Source organism: Alligator sinensis, unplaced genomic scaffold, assembly GCF_000455745.1.
Source record: "Alligator sinensis unplaced genomic scaffold, ASM45574v1 scaffold1555_1, whole genome shotgun sequence".
Classification (NCBI taxonomy): Eukaryota; Metazoa; Chordata; order Crocodylia; family Alligatoridae; genus Alligator; species Alligator sinensis.
Window position 1 is genome coordinate 77,316 of NW_005843406.1, and position 18,747 is coordinate 96,062.

Consider the following 18,747-nt stretch of genomic DNA (forward strand, 5'->3'; position numbering starts at 1 on the left):
ATCGGAGAGACTGAGAGAGTTGGTGTCACACAGCAGCTACAGGACAGTCTACCCCTCTCCCTGAGCCATTGACAGTGGGACAGAAGGGCATGGATGATGGAAATGGTGTCTAGCTCAGCAGTTAACTGTAGTGCTGTGCACTGCTGTGGACATGGTACTACCAGGCAGCTGGTGTTCTTCACCTTCATTGAGAGCAGCGTTGCTTAAATGGGGTAAGGGAGCCCTGGGGACAAGTGGTGAGTGTCTGGAGAGGATGGGGGTGAGGGGGAAGAAGAAGGAAAAGTGGGGAATAAAAATGAGGGGAAAGACAGAGGGAATGAAGAGTCCTGGGCTGTGAGTGGGTAGGAGTATAGGCAACGCGTAGCGGGGAAGCATGTGCTCCCCCTCAGATTGGCCGTCTCTGAAGCTGCCACTGGCATCTGCAGATGGTCGCTGCCTGCACCTCCACCCCCCTTGCTGCTGATGTGGCTGTGGGTGGTCCACACTTGCCCTCGCCACCAACACCGCTGCCAGCAGCTGCGGATGGTCCCCGCAAATGTTCCTCTCTTCTCCTCCATGGTGTGGATTCCTCACAGCACCCAGCCATACAGTAGCCTGGAAGAGGGGCACTTGAGCCAAAACCATGTGAGAACTGCCAGGGCAATGAAGGAGGACTTAAGGCTGTGGTCCGGGGGGAAGGGAGGGGAGCTGCCAGGACAAATGTAGCCACAAAGCTGGGCTGGGCCTTTAGCCTGGGGGCCCCGTTCCAGAATCCCCACGTGCCCTTCTCCTGTACAGAAGGCAGAAGTGCCCAGGCTGGCATGTCCCACCACTGTCCCTCTCCCCTATATGCCTCATTTGGGGGACACCTGCCATTTAGTGACACCTTTTTCTGATGACCCATCAGAGCTATGGATACCCATCTCTTGGGTTCCAGGAGGCTTGATCTGGGCACCCACAATGAATTACCACCTGGAAAAACTTGAGCCTCCATCCCTCTTAGGCCCTCCTTCCCTCTGCCTAGAGGGGTGACAGGACTGGACCTTGCTGGGCTAGGAGAGATTTGCTGGATGTGTATGCAGGGCTTGGAGCTCCTTGGTGGAGAGGCCACAGAGAGGGGTTGGGGGCTGGAGAGTATTTACCACCCTAGAGGTAGGAGTGACATGGGAGGTGGGGAGGGACTGGGAGATCTCAGGAGGGGGCTTGGATCTTAGTAACTGCTTAAGCCTGGGCCCTGGAGGTGCTGCAGCCTTAGCAGAGGATGCAGCTGGGTCGCCCTTGGTTACCTCTGCAGCAGCCTCGGTCAGGTGCACAGCCACGAGTTCTCCTGCAGTCGCTTTCTTGCTGAGGGGGTGCTGGAGTAAGGGCGAGGAGAACAGCTCTTGGCTGTACAGCCTTCCTGTGTCCCTTATTGTTTTCTTTGGCCATGAAGAGGGGGCTGCAGCCAGAGCAATGCACCATGCTAGTGAACCCCACTGTGCCCAAGCTGCAGCCTTTGGCAGGGTATGTGGTGCCACCCTGTTGGAACTGTGCCCCCTTGGCTGTGTGGGTCTCGGGGTAGCTGTGCAAGGGGCTGACATCCCAGCTGTGCCAAGAGGAGATTCCCATAGTCTGAGCTCCAGCTGTTTCCTGGGAGCAGCTTCTCGCAAGTGGAGCCTTTTTATTTTTTAACAGGGCACCCTCAGTGAGCTCATAATCCTGGCTTCTAGGAGCCAAGATCACACTTTAGCTGCAGCCATGAACTATTTTTTGATTCCTCAAGTTAATCCCATGCTGAGCTGCAGCAGCAGCAGCTTGGGTGCATCCCCTGTGGCTGGAGGGGGCTGCCATACTGGGGTCATGCCTAGATGGCATGTGTTTCCATGCCCTCTGCTGCCCTTGCTCACACCCGTCTCTCAATCTGGCTGTCCGGGCCTCTATCCCTGCTTCCACAGGGGCACTGTAATCATGCGATGGCATGTCATTCTTTGCCCTGGAAACAGGTGGTGTCAAATAGTTTGCTACTGTGACATCATAGGCAGGCAGGGCCCAGGGAAGAAGCTGGGCTTGGGGGCACATGTCTGGGGGACCATCTAGTAAGGTGCAAAACACTCAGCAGAGGTTACTAGGTTGGGGTCTTGTGTCCAGGCAACGTGAGTGGGCAGACACCCTGGGTCTGCCCCAGCTGATGCTCTGCCCTTGCAAGAAGGAAATCCAGGCTCTGCTGGCTCAGCTGGCTGAGCAGTCTGGTTCCTTGGCATCCCTTGTGCTCCAGACCATCTGTCCGTTTTGGCTTGATGCCCGCCAGCAAGGTGCCACTCCAGCCCTGCTGGGCACAGCTTCCTCCCACAGTGGGGAAGCCTCTGGCAAGGAGCTGGCTAGTTGCACTGGGAACCAGGCAATGCTGGTTTGTGCCTCGTGTGGCTCTGCCTGCTTAGGGTTTATCCAGGAACAATAAGAAGCTGTACTGGAGGTGACTAAACTTGGATGTCCAGGCCTTGCCGTTCTGTAGCATCCCTTGGGATCTAGATGCTTCTAGATGCAGTGGCTGAAATGCAGCCCCTTTTGGGGTGGATTATGGTAGGTCTTTAGCATGGCAGCAGCATGTAAGACCAGAAAAGCTTGTGTTCAGTGATGGCAGAGTAGACCAACTGCTATCTCAGCCCACACAACTTCCAAGCAGCCTCTGGACCGTGGCTTTGCAGAAGACTTTGGAGCCTGAGCAGGTGACCTGGCCCAGAGCCCAAAAAGGCAGCGTCTGCTCTCATGATTCCCATTTCATCTCCAGACCCACGTCCTCCCAGTCCTAAGGATTGGTAGCACCAGACTAACCACCCAGTGCTACAATAGTATAGACCTGACTGCACGGGTTTGGCCAGCACTTGGTAGGTTGCTTTAGATAGGAATGAGCCTGTCCTGAGCAGGGGCCTAGACTAGATGTAACCTCCTTCCAGCCTGATGTCTCCATGACTATGACACTGGCATCATCCCCAGCAGGAGGTGCTTATCCCTCTGAGGGTGAGCACAGTGCTGGTGGCAAGGGTTTTTGCTGCTCGCTGAGGTCTGCAAGGTTTGAAGTGGGAACTGGTGCCTAGGGGGGTAGCACTATGCCGCTGTAGGGGCCCATGCCTCGTGGGGAGGAGGCTGTGACTGAGGTGAAGCTTGCTGCCTTTTGCCTCCCACACCCCTTGGAGTGTTATCTGTGAGCCACATGTTTGTTTGATGGTGCTGGCTTCTTACTGTACCCTGAGGGGGCTTCATTGTGGTAGTAGCTGGCACGTTCCTTGGAGAGACTTTGGAGTCTATCACACTGTAGCAGTGGAAGGTTATTATATTTCCTCAGCACCCTCCCTACATCCTTTGTATGAGCAGGATGCTGCCTTCTCACATGCCCTTTTCACCCTGCTGTGGGGCAGACACCTAGCATGGTGGTGATAGGCATAGCTCATTCCCATCACTCAGAGCAGGAGGATGTTTGTGTCCCCTGGAAAAATGCCTGGTAGGTGCTGTGCCCCTGAGAGGTAGGGGTCATGGGATCGTAGCCTCAGTGGAGACTGTGGCTGCTTCTCCCTGCTGGGTTTGTTGCTGTTGCTGTTCAGCTGCCTTCGCCCTGGCAGGGAGGTGGAAGCAGCAGATGGCAAGTGGGAGGCGTGAATCGCTTGGCATCATGTCTCCCATGAAGACAGAGGCCGGAGCTATATCTGGGCTCCTGGACTTGCTCTTCCTTGCAGTACCAGGGGCAGGGCATGGCCGGCTTGCCTTGCAGGGGCAGGGGCCACAGCACAGGGCATCTACAGCGCAGGAAGGGGCCCATAGGAGTTGCAGCAGGAACAAACTGTATATGGTGACTTCTGGGGCCTTTCCTTAGGTTTCTTGGACCTGGGGCTCATGATAGAGCTTAGTTGACATGAGGGCTCCTGATACCACAGGGGACCCTTAACATCCCGTGCTGCTGGTGGGGGTAGTAAGTGGGCACTCCTACCTACCCGGCTGTTCCTTTGGCATGGCCAGAATCCTGTATCCCTGCCCCATAGCAGCACAGAGTGTTCTGTATCTTCCCTGTGACAGGCTGATGCATGGTAGCTTGGGAGAAAACTGGCAGGCAGGTTCAGCCCCATCACAGCAGTCAGTCAGTCTCTCTTGGGGCAGAACCTGTGCCTTCCTGGGGGGCCTGATTTCTGTCCCTTTGGCAACCAGAATCCTAGCAGGGATAATGCCTAGTGCCCATGTCGTGCATGTGAGATGCATGCAGCTGGAGCAGGGCGGGAAGAAGATGTGGCTCAAAGTTGGTAACAGGGCCAGAGTTGAAGTGGGAGGCTAGGAGGGTAGGGAGTGGGGGCCTGGCCTGGCCTCACCTCATCTCTAGCCCCTGTCCATCTCCCCCAGTGAACTTTACACTCCTTAAGCTGCTGCTGTGTGGATGATGGTTGATGCTCCCCTGAAACTTTGGGAAGCCTGGGTCTGTCTCCCAGCCATGCCACAGCTACCTCCTGTGCCCTGGGGCAGTCCCTGAGGCTGCCCAGACCTCAGTGTCCCAGTTGCGCAGTGGGGACTGGTTCCTACTCAGCCCTAGCACTGTTGGTAATGAGACTGCACGGCTGATGCGTGGAAAGTGGAGTGTGGGTGGGTGAAACTGTCCCTTAGGCACATAACCCATTTTCTATGGGTCACACATGCTGGCTAACTTCACTGGGCTTGTACCTGACTTCACTCCTTCCCCCCAGCTGTGGGGCATTCCCCTCTTCATCCCCTCCACCTGTCCTCATCTCTGGCCACTTATTTGGATGAGGAGATCCTGCCACCATTTGGCTGAGGAGACCCCCCTTCTGGCTAATCCTGCAGCCAGCTTTCCTGTCACTCTCCCCACTCAGGGGTTGCTCCCCTCCCTCAGGAAGTGAAGTTGCTGTAAATGGCACATTCCTCTTGCTGAGATGCTGATGGCCATGAACACTGGCCAAGCTGCGGTCAGTCTGCAGTGCTCTGCCTGGGGACCCTTTCAGTCTGCGGTGGTGGGGGTGAGCAGTGGAGGCAGGGAAGGTGTTGTTCTGGGAGTCTCTGACTGTTGTGGGCTGTGACACTTGTGGCAGGAGCCCCAGTAGGTCAAATGCCATCAGTCACACAAGCATCCCTGTGTTTTAATTCTTGGTGGTCTGTAATATCTCAGAGCCCATAGACCAGATGACTCCATGATGGGTGTGGTGCAAGCATATGAACAGAGCAGGGGGAAGGTTGAGTCATTGGGAACAGTACAGAAAAGGCCTGGAGGTTGCTAGAAGAGTGGAGTAGCACATGGCTAGACTCACTGTTCAGTTAACAACTTTGAGGAAGTGACAGGAGGAAGGTGCATCTCACTGATTGATTTATTGTGTCCTAAATTTGGAAGCTACTGAGAGAGTTTGTGTATGTGTATGTCCCACTGTTAGAGCAAGTAGAGCAGCACTGGAAGCCAGGATGCTTAGGTTCTGTTTCTAGCTCAGGGAGTGGGATCTAATGTTTAAAGCAGAGGGGAGTGGGTGTAAGGACTTTTTCTGCTCTCAGCTCTAAGAGGAGAGTGGTGTCTAGAGCAGAGGAAATTGGGAGTTAGAAGTCTCAAGTGCTCTTCCTGGCTCTGGACAGGGACTGGGGCCCAGTAGGTTGAAATATTGGCTGAGAGGCAGAGCTCCTTGGTTCCTGTCTTAGCTCTGGAAGTGGGGTAGGGTTTGGTGGGTTAGGGTAGGAAGGGATGGGAACCAACACCCCTGTGTCCTTTCCATGACTCTGGGTTCTCTCATGGCCGCTCCAGGGTACAAACATGACCCTTTATGGGTCTGCCTGTGTGTTCTTTCCAGACAGCAATTTCATCCTGGCCAATGCTCAGGTTCACCGTGGCTTCCCCATTGTCTACTGTTCTGATGGCTTCTGTGACCTCACTGGCTTTGCCCGCACTGAAGTCATGCAGAAGAACTGCAGCTGCCGCTTCCTGTATGGGCCTGAGACCAGTGAGCCTGTCCTGCAGCGCATTGAGAAGGTGCTGGATGGCAAGCAGGAGTATCAGACCGAGGTCTGCTTCTACAAGAAGGGCGGTGAGTGGCAGGCAGGGCAGCGGGCACCTGACTCACTGCACAGTAGTGGGTATTGGGTTGCAGTGGCAGCATCTGAGGCCTGTGTAGTCGCCTGGGTGGGGGGCCAGTCTTAAGCCTGTGCACCATATGTCCCACTTCATCCCAGAGGGTCTGAGAGTCAGAACTCCTGGGTTCCATTCCTGGATCTGGAAGAGCAGGGTTTGGTGGGGTAGAGCAGGAAGAGCTGTGAACCAGGACTCCAGAGGGCCCCCTGCATGGGGATGGGGGGTTAAGGTTACAGGACCACATGGGCTGCCCAGCCACTGGGACACCAAGCAGGGAGGGGAAAGGACTGCCCCAGAAGCCTGTGCTTTGTACTTACCCTCCTGCTGCTTTCCAAGCTCCATTAATACCAGCACTGATCTGTGCAAAGCATCCTGGCTGCTTCCAGCCTGCCAGGCTTTATAGACAACTTGAAGGCTCAGTACATGCCCCTGGCCATCAGGGGGATACTAGCCCACTGCTGCTGCTGTCTCATAGAGCTATTCCCATAGCTCAAGCAATCGATCGCAGTCCATACTTTTAGTGCTGCAGTCTGGAGTTCACCATTTGTGGGGATGGATGTTGCTCACAAGAGAGCGTTATAGGAAAAGGGAAACTTCTCGGATAGTACTTCAAAACATGCCCTAAGTGAAAGGCTCTCCCTAAAGTTCTGAGCTGGATCCTCGACTTGGCTCCCCCTTTGCTTCCTGCAGTGCTGGCCTAGTCAGCCCCTTCTGGTGGTGTTGGTGAGGAGAAAGTGTCTCTCATCTCAATTCTATCCATCTCCTTGCAGGAACAGCCTTCTGGTGCCTGCTGGACATTTTGCCCATCAAGAATGAAAAGGGTGAAGTTGTTCTCTTCCTCTTCTCCTTCAAAGACATCACCGAGAGTAGGGGCAAGAACCACCAGAGTGACCGGAAGGATGGTGAGCCTTGGCTGGTGGAAAGGACTTGAGCTAGAAAGCAGGCTGAGGGGATGAGAGCAGGATGCAGTGGGGGGAGGAGACAGGGACAATGTATGGTAAGGTGATATAGAAACGGAATAGGGACAAGGTTAAAGAGTAGGAGTGCTCTATCTCTGGTCCATGGGCCAGATCCAGCCTGTAGCACCATGTCATCCAGCCTGAGGGGCTCTCCACAGGTCCAGAAATTTGGTGGCAGAGGAGCATTGCTGCCCAATATGTGGACCCCTGGGGAGCTCTGTGTGTTGGATTGGTGCCTGATCCCACCATGCAGGGCCAGGCAGGGGTGGTGTGAGAAGGGTCTGAGAGGGAGTGCTGGCTCCCCAGGACCCAATCATGGCATGCAGGGGGTAGGAGGGGACAGTGCTGGAACTCCAGGGCCAATCCTGGTACATGGGGCAGAGAGGGGGCAGTTATGGGCCCCAGGGTCCTATCCAGCGCACAGACAGACACTGCATTACTTCTCTGGCCTTCAGGGCCAAAAGACTGAGCACCACTGCTTTAGAGCAAGGGTGGGTCCCGCTGGCACAGCTGGTGCCTTCCCCCCTGGTGCTTGGGGGTGCCAACTGGGAGTGGCTGGGAACGGTTTTTTCCCTAGTGGAGTTGGGGCAAGGTAGCTGAATGGTGCACATCCTGTGCCTAGGACTGATCTTTGTCTAGCCCAGGGCTCTACATTCATCTCTGCACAGCCCTCATGTGCAAGCACACCTACTTGAGAACAGGTTGAGCTGCACCAGTGCTGACTAGCTGTGGAATGGGCATGGGAGCAGCTGCCCTGGGGCTGGGAGTCTGAACTCTTTCTCCTCTGTCTCAGAAAAGCACAGGAGCAAGAAGGCAGGAAGCTTGCACCTGCGGGCAGCACGGAGGCAGGGTCGGACAGTGCTGCACCAACTCACCAGCCAATTCTCCCGGAAGGACCGGGGAGAAATGAAGATCAGCAGTGTAAGGACCCACAGCCAGCTCAGGGCTCTGAAAGACCTCTTTGCTTGCTTGGTGCCTTCTAGCCCCCATGGCTCTGAGGTCTCCCCAAGAGCCCAGGCTGAATGCAGCAAGCCAGATCCTGTTCCCATTACCCTGGCAGAGTCCTTGTAGGTGGAGGAAATGTGCAGGAGCTGTGGTGTGGGGCAGCCCTCCCAAGGAGTTGGAGGCTTGTACTTTAAATGGAGAGGGAGCCAGCAGTTTGCTTTTGCAATACATTATTTAGTTCCTCTGTCATTCAGAGCTGCAGCCACTGCCATACAAGCCACATGACACTTGAGTCCAGTTAGTGACTTCTCCACTTTTCCTTGCCCCTTCTTTTAGCCATGTCTGCTCATCCTTGGGATTTCCAGGCACCCTTCTGCTGTGACTCTCTCCTACTGCCCACTCTCTCAGGAGGTGTGTCCCTCCTGCCTTTCATTCTCCCTCTGGCACGACATCCATGGGCAGATCTGTGGCCTCTCCTGCTGCCACAAACTTCACTGTTCCTTGGGCAACATCACACTTTTCCACCGTGCTTCATAGCACTCTTCTGTGGGTCAGTGGAGGGGTCTAGCTGTGTGGATTCCCTGATCACTTCTTAGTCTTTTGGCTAAGATCACATCTCACTGGGGGCATCCAAAGTCCCAGGTCTCTGGGCCTGGGACTTGTACATAAGATGCCCACCTGTATATGCGGAGTATCTGAACTCCTTGGCCTATGGGTCTGGAAGGTAGGATACTGGCCCAGTTAAAATTGTATGGCCTGTGGATATTTATAGACATGGTTATTGGATTTGGACATTGGGAATATAAAATTAGAATTAAAAAAATATGGAGACGAACTCTCCAGTTGCCTAATCCACAGCTCGTCTGTGAGACCTGACCCACGCTCAGCCTCCTCTGGGTTTGCAGTGGGAACAGTCACCACTGTTGAGTCCTGACTAAATACAGGGGTTTGTTGCCAGTAGTGGTTAGAGTTCAGTGCAACCAGGAACAAGCACCTGGTGTCTGCTGGGCTCCACAGTTATATCACTTGTTATATGTTAGAACCCAGCGAAAAATTTCCCTGTGCACAGCTCTGCTGGACCTGGGACCAGAGGGAATTAGCTGCACAGAAGCTGATCAAATAAATTCAGGGGAGAAATGAGACCTGAATGTTTAACAGGGAGGGGAATAAACTGATTGACCTGGGGCTGGGCCTCATTCTCAGCAGTTGATGTTACATAAATGTAACTGGCCATCTCTGAGCAAACTGCCTTTACTCAGCATGGGACCCCTGGGCAGGGTCTCCAGCCCTGTGCTGTTTATGCTCTGTGGCAGCCCAGGTGGTGGCTGTGATGAGGTAGGTTCTCCTTGTGGAGCCTTCCCTCAGTTTCCCAGAAATGCAGAATTGCTTGGGAGCGCAGGTAATTCAGCTCCTGCCACATGCTTTCCATTTTTCTTTGGTGTGACCTGAATTGCTTCACAGCACCAGGGACAGGAGCACGTATGAGGGTCCCTGGAATGTGTGCTTGGAGCTCCCTGTAGAGAGATGCCAGCTTCTCCTATCACCCTTTTGCTGTCGAGAAAACCCAGCTGCCTTGTATCAAACACAGATGAGTCTGCTCTGGTGGAGCCCAGTAAGGAGACTTCAGCATGCCAGGATGTGCAAGCTGTGGAGAATCAAGCAGGAGTGGGGAAGGGGTTTTCTTTGTGCACAGCACTGTGAAGACATGGCTGGACCCCAGGCCCAGGTCTGGTGTCCACACTGCAGAAAGGATGCAAAGGGTTCAGAGAACGGCTCCAGGGATGCTTCCTTCTCTGGAAAACCTGCCTGGGGGATAGAACCTAAAACAGCTGCTCAGCTCAGCTCACCCAAGCGAGGGTTAGGAGGTAGCTGGATCATGGTCTACAAGCATCTCCATTGGAGGAGATTGCAGGTACTTGGCAGCTCTCAGCAGAGCACAGGAAGGCAGGACGAGACCTAGCAGCTGGGAACTGGAGTGAAACAAACCCAAACTAGAAACCAGAGGCTGATCTTGGCTTTTGCTGCCAGGGGCCATAACCATTAGAAACATGGCAGAGCGATCCTGTCACAATGGACCATCTGCTCCTGAAAGCTTTGCTTTCTGTCAGTGCTTATGCAGGGATCTGATGTGGGGATCATCGGCTATGAAACTCTTCGGCATGGGTGAGCCAGAGGGCTAGAAAGGGGGGCTGCAAAGCCAGCAAAAGGGCTGTGTTAAATGCTTCTTGTGGGGGTTCTTGGCTGTGCTTGGAAGGATGAGAGTTCCCTTCAGTGTCCGTGGCTGGAATCCCTGCCCCACTTCCCCACCCTGGTTAGCATCAGCCCTGGTCACCGCTGCCCTTCACAGGAAGGACTCTACGAATGTAGTCCATACAGTCCTCTGGCTGAAAGGTGCTGCCACAGCTTTGGGCATGGCACGGGTGTTGTCCAGCATGACTCTATCCTGTGTGCCAGCCATGGGAGGGGAGGCACTCAGATACCCCTAGTGACAGGCTACAGTGTCCAAATCCACACATACCTGGGATCGTCCTGTGTTTCAATCCAATGACTCGGGGTGTTCTCAGGGGTGGAAACAGTGGGGAAGAAGCAGGGACCTGCCCTTCACTCACTCAGAGTAGCAGTTCCATGATGGTCCCATCAGCTGGGTTTCACGCAAGCACACAGTGGTGCTGAATCTACATGGGCTGCCCACATGTGTATCTTTTAAGTCCTTTGGGCAGCAGCAGGCGGCACTGGTAGATTACTCATAATAGCATTAGGCATGTACTTGGAGGGAGTTATCATGGACTCTGCACACCAGATGTGGCTGCTGTAGGGGTCACCTCAGACCAGCCTGGCCGCTGGGTTTCATGAGCCACAGACATGGGAGGCTTGGGTCGGAATGCACTCTGCCTCGTAACATATGAGTCAGGGTCAGCGGTTCATCCTCCTTGGGACTCAGCCTTGGTTGGAGCCTGCCCTTGGATGGGGCTTCTTCTGGAGCAGTGCCCCTGGTGGCTTGACATGGCAGGGTGGCTTCAAAAGGGTAGAGTCTGCATGTGAGTGTCACTGTGGGTCTGCTTCAGGCTAGTGCTAGGTGGCTCCTGGGTGTGTGATTTCAGGCTGCTCAGGGGGAGGTCTGGGTTCCCTATGCTGTTTGCTCTCCCTGTTCTGCCCCATTTTCCACCACCACCACCTAACCTATGGATGTGGAGAATGCAGTAGTCTGCCCCATAGAGGATCACAGTTCAGAGAGGGGCTGGCTGAGCTGCATGTAACTAGCAGGGAACTCTAGGCTGGTTTCTGGACAGAAGGTGCCAGGGGGTATGCATGAGGAGGGGGTGTTGGCATTGAGGCAAGATGGCAGAGGAGGTAGTGGGTGTCAGGGTTTCTCTCTGCTGTTCTGCATGGTTTTCAAGCTCCATGGAGCAGGGGCTGGTCAAGTTTATGGTGCCCCATTAGGAATCTCCATTGCAAGGTCATAGCAGGGTGGGGGTCTCCCACCTCCTATTATAAGTCCCTGTAACCTCACATGGGTGGACCCTGCCCCCAGGAAGGGTGTGTTGAGGGGTCCCCCCATTGCCCCTGGATGGTGACAGTCTCTGAGCTGGTGCCTCCCTACTCCCTGCAGAACGTCTTGGAGAACAAGCTGTCTATCCCCGAGTACAAAGTGGCCTCGGTGCAGAAGTCCCGCTTCATCCTGCTGCACTACAGCATCTTCAAGGCCCTGTGGGATTGGCTCATCCTGCTGGCCACCTTCTACGTGGCTGTCACTGTCCCTTACAACGTTTGCTTCACCAGCACCGAGGACAGCCTGTCAGCTGCCCGCAGCACTATTGTCAGTGACATCGCAGTGGAGATGCTCTTCATCCTGGGTAGGTCCCTGGGTTTGGCACTGGAGCAGGGAATATGGCCAGGAGCCTTTGTGGCTGGAAGGGGTGGAAGGGAGAGAGGGCCAGTTTTCTCCCTCGGTCCAAGTGTTGAGGTGATGTTAAGGCGTTGGCCCTGGCTTTGTGCCAAAGACAAGCACATATGGGTGAAGCCAACCTTCCCTTGGATTGCAGGTAGCTGCAATGAGCATGCCAGTGTCTCCCCTGCTCATCCACCAGTGCACGAGTTTCGAGGCTGACCTGGGGAGCAAGGCCCAGCAGCACAAATGGCACTGCCTGGAGTCTGGCTGGGTCCAAGGCCTGGTAATGTCAGGCTGCTTGTGGGGTGGGGCTGTGACAGGGTCATTGCTTCTCTTGGCAGACATCATCCTGAACTTCCGCACCACCTACGTGAGCCAGTCGGGGCAGGTGGTATATGACACCCGCTCCATCTGCATCCACTATGTGGCCACGTGGTTCTTCGTGGACCTTGTCGCTGCCTTGCCCTTTGATCTCCTTTATGCCTTCAATGTGACTGTGGTAAGTGACAGGGCTCTTTCCCACAGGGCTCATCCTGGTGACTAGTGCTGGGGACTGTGTGTGCATTTCCACAAGGAGCTGGCGGGCTGTGTTGGGGGGTGAGGGGAATCATAGCTATCACAGCTATAGTGGGAAGCCTCCCACGCATCCTAATTTAACCAGAGACAACCGCAAATGACAGCAACTGCTAAATCACTGCTACAGGAGGTGCAGGCTTGGAGCCCAGCTCCCCCATCTGAACCCTCACTCTGCAAGGTGTGCATTTGCACACATGCTCACATGCATAAATGCAGCAGCAGACATGCAAAGAGACCCAGGGAAATATTGTCCAACACACACCTGCAAATACAGTCTCATGCATGCCTGGCATCACTTCCACCTGCAGAAGCATTCTGGCAAATAGGTGCGTGCATACATACTGGGAAGCAGACAGTGCTGAAACAATGCAAATGGGTGGAGGGGGGGAGGTGGAAATGGGCTGCAGGGTATTCATGCTTGATCCCTGGGCAGACATAACTGATGCAAGAGGAGAGCTTCACTTACCTATGGCGACCTAGTGCATGTCACCATGGGCAGGGAGAAGGGTCTGTGCCTTGCAGAGCTCTCCATGGACCTGAATGCAGATCACTGAGCTCCTGTCAGCAGCAGGACATCTTGTGAAAGAGGGTGACCCAAAAGCAACCCAGTGAAGTGGGAGCATCCGGGGAAGAACTTTAGTTCCCTTGTCTATGGTGCCAGCCCACATTACAAGATCCTTCTTCATGCATGGACCACCAGCTTTCCTTCACTGCTGCTGCTCTGAGAGCCACCTGAAAAATACTCCTGACCCTGCCCAGATGCACAGTAGATGCAGTATTTCAAGGGTTAAGTCCTAAGAAGAACCTGATACCAGATCATTTTGGATGGGTCTTTCCAGGGAGCCCTCCCACCCACACCATATCACAGCCTCCTTAGAGAGAGATGAACTCCTCCGCAGGGAGAAGCATTGTTTGTGGTGAGTCTGCATGTGCCTAGGATGTTTGGTGTGTGCAGGGTTAGTCCCCAGGACTCTGTCTGTCAGAACCCTGAAAGCCCCAGAAATTCAATCCCCCAGCCACTCCTAGGCCTCAATCTCAGCCCCCTTCTGCCTTGGGAAGCTCTATGCCAGTGGGTGCCAAAGGGTTAATGGCTTCCTGCCCAAGCAGGGTTGAGCTGCTGGGTGTGTGGGGCTGTCACCAGGCAGCTTTCCCTCCCTGGTTGGCATCCTTTGCTAATTGGAGAAGGGAGCCGGGAGGTGTGAGGCCCAGCCACACAGAGTGCAAAGCCTGTAATTATCCTGATTGCAGGCGCAGCAGTCGCACTGGGGAGCAGCGCGGTGCTCCCTGGGAGCCCTTGAATCACCGGAGCTGCTGGGTTAAGCCAAGCCCAGGTCCTTTGCTCCTGTCCTCATTGCCCTGTGTGTCAGGACATGTGCATGAGAGCAGCCTGTGATCGGGCACTGGCCCACAGGTTTCCTGCAGGAAGGAGATGGAGGAGGCCATTGCTCAGGTGCAGGAGGAAGCCTGTGTCTAAAGTGATATGTGGGGAAGGGAAAGTGCTGGGTGTGAGAAGGGCAGCAGTGGCCTGCTGCAGAAGCCCAGCTGGAGAGGGAGCTCTGGACTTTTGCTGCAGTGAGAGGGTCTCAGATGCAGGCCCAGGAGATTCTCAACAGCACCAAGAAGCTGAGGGGAAGGTTCATGGAGGTGTCTTCACAATGAGCAAGCTGTCTGCATAGAGTTAGCCTTTTCCTGGTGCTGCTGTGTGCATACACACACCATGCCCTTGATTGTGTGTGCTCCGACCTTCCCACCCTGCAGTCTCCTATCGGAGACCCCTGTTTAACAAAGAAGCGAGAAGCAAGAAATGTGCAGCCAGGAAAACCAGAAGTCCTGAGTCACGTGGGGTTTCCTGATGAGCCAGTGAATGAAACCCCAGCTCCTAGCCGTCAGAGTGGATCTGGATAAGCTAGGAGGTCTCTGCCTTGTGAAGAAAGGCTGTAACATCTTCCTGGGATTCCCCTTTGCGAACAGATCTTATTGGCCTCACACCAAGCAGCCCCAGCAGCAGACTTACAGCTGCCTGTGTCCTTTCCCCACCAAGTTCATCTTTCCTTCTCCAGGTGCAGTCTCCCCAGTTGTCTCCTGATGAGGCAGCTTACTATGGACCTCTCCATTCTACCCTTAGGATGGAGTTTGTGCAGTTTGTGGACCAGGACTGGAGGAATCCAAATTTTGTACAGGTCCATCTTACATGCTCAAGGGACTTGCTGCCTCAGGGGCTCAGCCGCCTCTCCCAACCAGAGGGACCTCATCTCCAGGGCTAGGCAGAGTAGGCCCTTACTGGGGTCACCCCCTGTCTCCACTGCAATGATCATAGCTGTGGTGCTGGCAGGGAGGAGTCCTTCACCTCCAGCAGTCCCAGCTTTGTAGGGGACTCATCCTTGCCATGTCACGTCTGCTCTGCTGGGCACCTTGAGGATCACATTGCTTCTGCTCTGCTTATGCCCCTGGGCTCTCTGCACCATCTCTGCTCCTCAGGGAAGAGTCCATGACAAGCAGGATCCTGGGGAAGCCCTCACCATGAAGAAACATGTCTTCCACTCTTTCACCCAGACCCAGGACTCCTTCATTGGATGTTGCTGACTTCTGTTCTAGTCAGGGTGACCCCATGCCCGCCTGATGCTGTAGGCTTGCCTGTTCACATTAGACAGGATAACAATAGGGATAGCTCCAACTTCAGACTGTCTAGTGGTTCTCAACCATTTTAATCTCAAGGACCCCTTGATAGACTCAAGGCACCCCTCAGAAAATTCCAGCTCTTAGTTCTCATTCATTTTTTGACTACGAAAATATACTAGAGCAATTTTTCTGCTGCCAAGACCTTAGAAAGACCACAACAGGGCAGAATGTTTTTAACACTGTGGATTCCTATTTAAAATCTCTAGATTTATCTTGGGAATTGTGTGCATGCCTAACATTGCTAACATTGCATGGGACCCCACAGCAAGGTTCCCTCTAAGCTGCATGCATGTGTGGCTGCACACAATTAAATATCTTGCCGCGCACCAATTTTTTAATGCCACACGCCAGCCCAGAAAGGAGCTGGGCACGGAGTGCGGCAGAGGCACCAGGGCCAGCATGGGACTCTTACTGAAGGTAAGCTCCTCACTCCTCATGCAGGACAGGCAGCGGCTCCTCCCCAAGGCGAGGTGAGGCAGGGACAGGGACGGGTGCTCCTTGGGGAGTGAGGAGGCGCATAGTGTCAGGGCTGGGGAGCAAAGCAGTTCCCCAGAGCCAGCAAAGCAGTTCCCTGGAGCCGGCAGAGCCCACGCCAGCCCCCAGCCCTGCCTTGCCTCACCTCAGGGAGGAGCTGCTGCCTGCCCCGCGTGAGAAGTGTAAGTGTCCCACGCCAGCCTCCATGCCTCCCTTCCAGTTCTACCAGGTGATTGTGTCCGACCCATGGCTGCCCCACAGCACTCCACTATGCTGCTCTGGGCAGCAGTTAGCATGGAGAAGGGTGGTGGCCGATCCCTGGCCACTCCCACCTGGACACTTACTGTGGAACACTTACCGGCAGACCATGCTGAAAGGGGGAGGTGGGACCAAAGCGGCACGCTCACGGACCGCTACTCCTTAGAGGGAATATTGCCCCACAGCACTCTTGAAAGGATCTCAAGGTACCCTAGTGTGCCGTGGCCTGCCCCAACCATTGAGGATCACTACTTCAAACTATCTCCACCCTGACCTAGGGGCTGTGGCCCTAGGAAGCTGCTTCCAAACCAGACCATCCTATGAAACCATTCCCTGAAACCTTGAACAGTCGTAGGCTGGAAGTGACTGTTGGATCTCTAGCATGGCTCCCCTGCCTACTGCAAGCTATTGGATTTCATCCTGCCTGACACAGGAAGACCTCCAGCCTGGGCCTCAGGACCTCAAGAGATGAAGACTCCACCACTGCCCTGGGTTGCCCACTCCAGTGGCCAGTTGTGCTTGCTGTCAAACATGTACCTTAGCTCATGGTTTCATGCTGCTGCTTCAGGCAGCAGGTAGGTGGTTTTCACAGTCCAAGAAGAAAGTGTGAAGGTGATCAGTGAGACAAGCTAAATATCCAACTGTTTCAAGGTCAGGATCATTGCAGTGATGGGGCTGTATCTCTTCCTCTGGAGGAAGGGGAGCGTTTTCTGTCTCTGGAGGGGGGCCTTGTCAGGACCTAACAGTGGGGCAGGGAGAAAAGGTAGGTTTTCATTGGGAACAACTTTGAATTAGCAGGACTCATTCACCCTGGCAGAGACAAGGTTGAGGGCTGAAGTGGGAATTAAGTGGTGACTGAACAGGGGCTCCTCTTCACAGGCTGCTCAGCAGGGTGCAGGCCTCATGATGAGCCCTCTGACTCCATTTCCCATCCAGCTCCTGCCCTATATCTCAAGCTCCTGTCCATCCACGGGGAACAAAGCATGTTGTGGTGCTGGCAGTCGGTGACAAGCTGTGTCTCTTCTCAACCCCCCAGACCTCACTGGTGCACCTGCTGAAGACTGTACGTCTCCTGCGGCTTTTGCGGCTCCTGCAGAAGCTGGACAGGTATTCCCAGTACAGCGCCATGGTGCTCACCCTGCTTATGTCCATGTTTGCGCTGCTTGCACACTGGATGGCCTGCATCTGGTACGTCATCGGTCGGAAGGAGATGGAAAGTAATGACCCCCTGACCTGGGACATTGGTGAGTGAGCCTGGTTGCAATGGCAGGTGTTGTTCTGCATAACTTACCGAGACCTTAGTGTCTCTTGGGAACGTGCACAAGGGGTCAGTGGAAGAGGACTCCTGAGCAAGAGGGTAGTCAAGGCCAGGACTCTTTTCTCTGGGAGGAAAGTGGGGTCCAGTAGTCTTGAGCAGGGGACCGGGTGTCCGGACTCCTGGGTTCCATTCCTTGCTCTCCAATGGACTGTAAGGCTTGTTTCCACACCCACAAAGGTCCCATGACACTGACCTACCTGCCACGCCTCCATGCAGAGGTTTTGTTAACCTTTGCTTCTCTACATCTGCCTTTCCCCCAAAGCACTTTGCAAATTGTCCTTCCTACTGATCATGGGAAGTTGGAGCACAGTCAACAGCACTCAGGTGTGGGGTGAGGGGCACAGCTGTGAACCACCACAGGTGTCCAAGGGAACAAAGGGAATCCAGGGCATCGCAGCTGGGTTTTCCTTTCATCCCAGGAGCAGCACAAGGCTTGGACAACAAGGTATCTCAGTGGATGGGAGCTGTTCCCTCGGAAAGTAACCCTGGCTGCTGAGGGACAGTGAGCTGATACAAAGGCAGCCTTCCCATCCCCCAGGGTCTTGGCTTGGCCCCTGCTTGGGAGAGAGGGTCATATTTCAGCTCCTGCAACAGCCAAGCTGAGCACAGTTGCTGTCTGAGTGGCAGGCGTGGCCATGCAGGCAAAAAGCAGTGTTGGGGGGACTCGGGGATTTGCACCGTGTGCATGACTGTTAGTCATTGACTTGGTGCATGAAGACATGCCAGAGAGGGCACCAGGGGAGGTGAAGGTGAGGAGGGAGATTGCTAGCTAAGCCGTAATCCCTGTGAAACCCCCTGTGTGCATGGGCTGGGCTAGTGGGGGTGGGGAAGGAGTGGAGGGGGGGCAAATTTGTGGGCTGTTCCTGTCAGGGCTGGGTATTAGAGCAGGTCTCCCCCCTCACCCTGGCAGATGTGAGCCTGGCTATGCAGGTCCCAGGGATGGGACTTGTAATGCCTGGGCCATGGTGTACTCTCTTCACTAAAGGTGCTCCCCTATCCTGTCCAGGCACAAGCTGCTTTGACCACTGTAATTTTATTGGGGGTGGGGAGTGGCTGTGGCCTTTCTCCAGCCAAAAGGCCAGTGCCAGGCTGTGGCTGAGAAGCTGGGGGACTGGAGCAGCCCCAGTGCCCCTTCCACCTGTAATCTGTGTGTGCACAGGCTGAGAACTGGAGGAGGAGTGGGGGATGGAGATTCCACAATAACTAGCTGCCATGGGCACTACACCATCCCAACACCCCACAGAAACCAAAGCCAAGCACCGGGTGGCTCTAACCCCAGGCTGTGGTTGACTTTAACCCCAGGCTGGCTCCATGAGCTGGGCAAGAGACTGGAGGCACCGTACATCAACAACTCTGTGGGAGGCCCTTCCATCCGCAGCGCCTACATTGCTTCCCTCTATTTCACCCTGAGCAGCCTGACCAGCGTGGGCTTTGGCAATGTGTGCGCCAACACTGATGCTGAAAAGATCTTCTCCATCTGCACCATGCTCATTGGGGGTGAGCGGGGAGAGGGGGCAGCCATCATGCATATGCCCCACTCTGGCATTGGGTAGGTGGGGTGGCGGGTAGCACAAGTGTGGGGGGG

General features: G+C 54.7%; 1 protein-coding gene across 5 annotated transcripts in view; it reads left to right on the top strand.

Moving 5' to 3' along the window:
* KCNH4 (potassium voltage-gated channel subfamily H member 4) overlaps window positions 1–18,747 on the top strand; it is a 49,042-nt gene that overhangs the window by 13,078 nt on the left and 17,217 nt on the right. For 4 of the 5 annotated variants that reach the window (XR_003092318.1, XR_003092319.1, XR_003092321.1 and 1 more), the window contains exons 2-8: window positions 5,787–6,020; window positions 6,835–6,966; window positions 7,817–7,944; window positions 11,579–11,822; window positions 12,199–12,356; window positions 16,881–17,088; window positions 18,465–18,659. Coding sequence is in view for 1 of the 5 variants with exons in the window: in XM_025195102.1 (XP_025050887.1) it covers window positions 5,891–6,020; window positions 6,835–6,966; window positions 7,817–7,944; window positions 11,579–11,822; window positions 12,199–12,356; window positions 16,881–17,088; window positions 18,465–18,659 (1,195 nt within the window). In the remaining 4 variants the exon portion in view is untranslated. The remainder of the gene's footprint in view (window positions 1–5,786; window positions 6,021–6,834; window positions 6,967–7,816; window positions 7,945–11,578; window positions 11,823–12,198; window positions 12,357–16,880; window positions 17,089–18,464; window positions 18,660–18,747) is intronic. The other variant, XR_003092320.1, reaches the window with a different exon arrangement.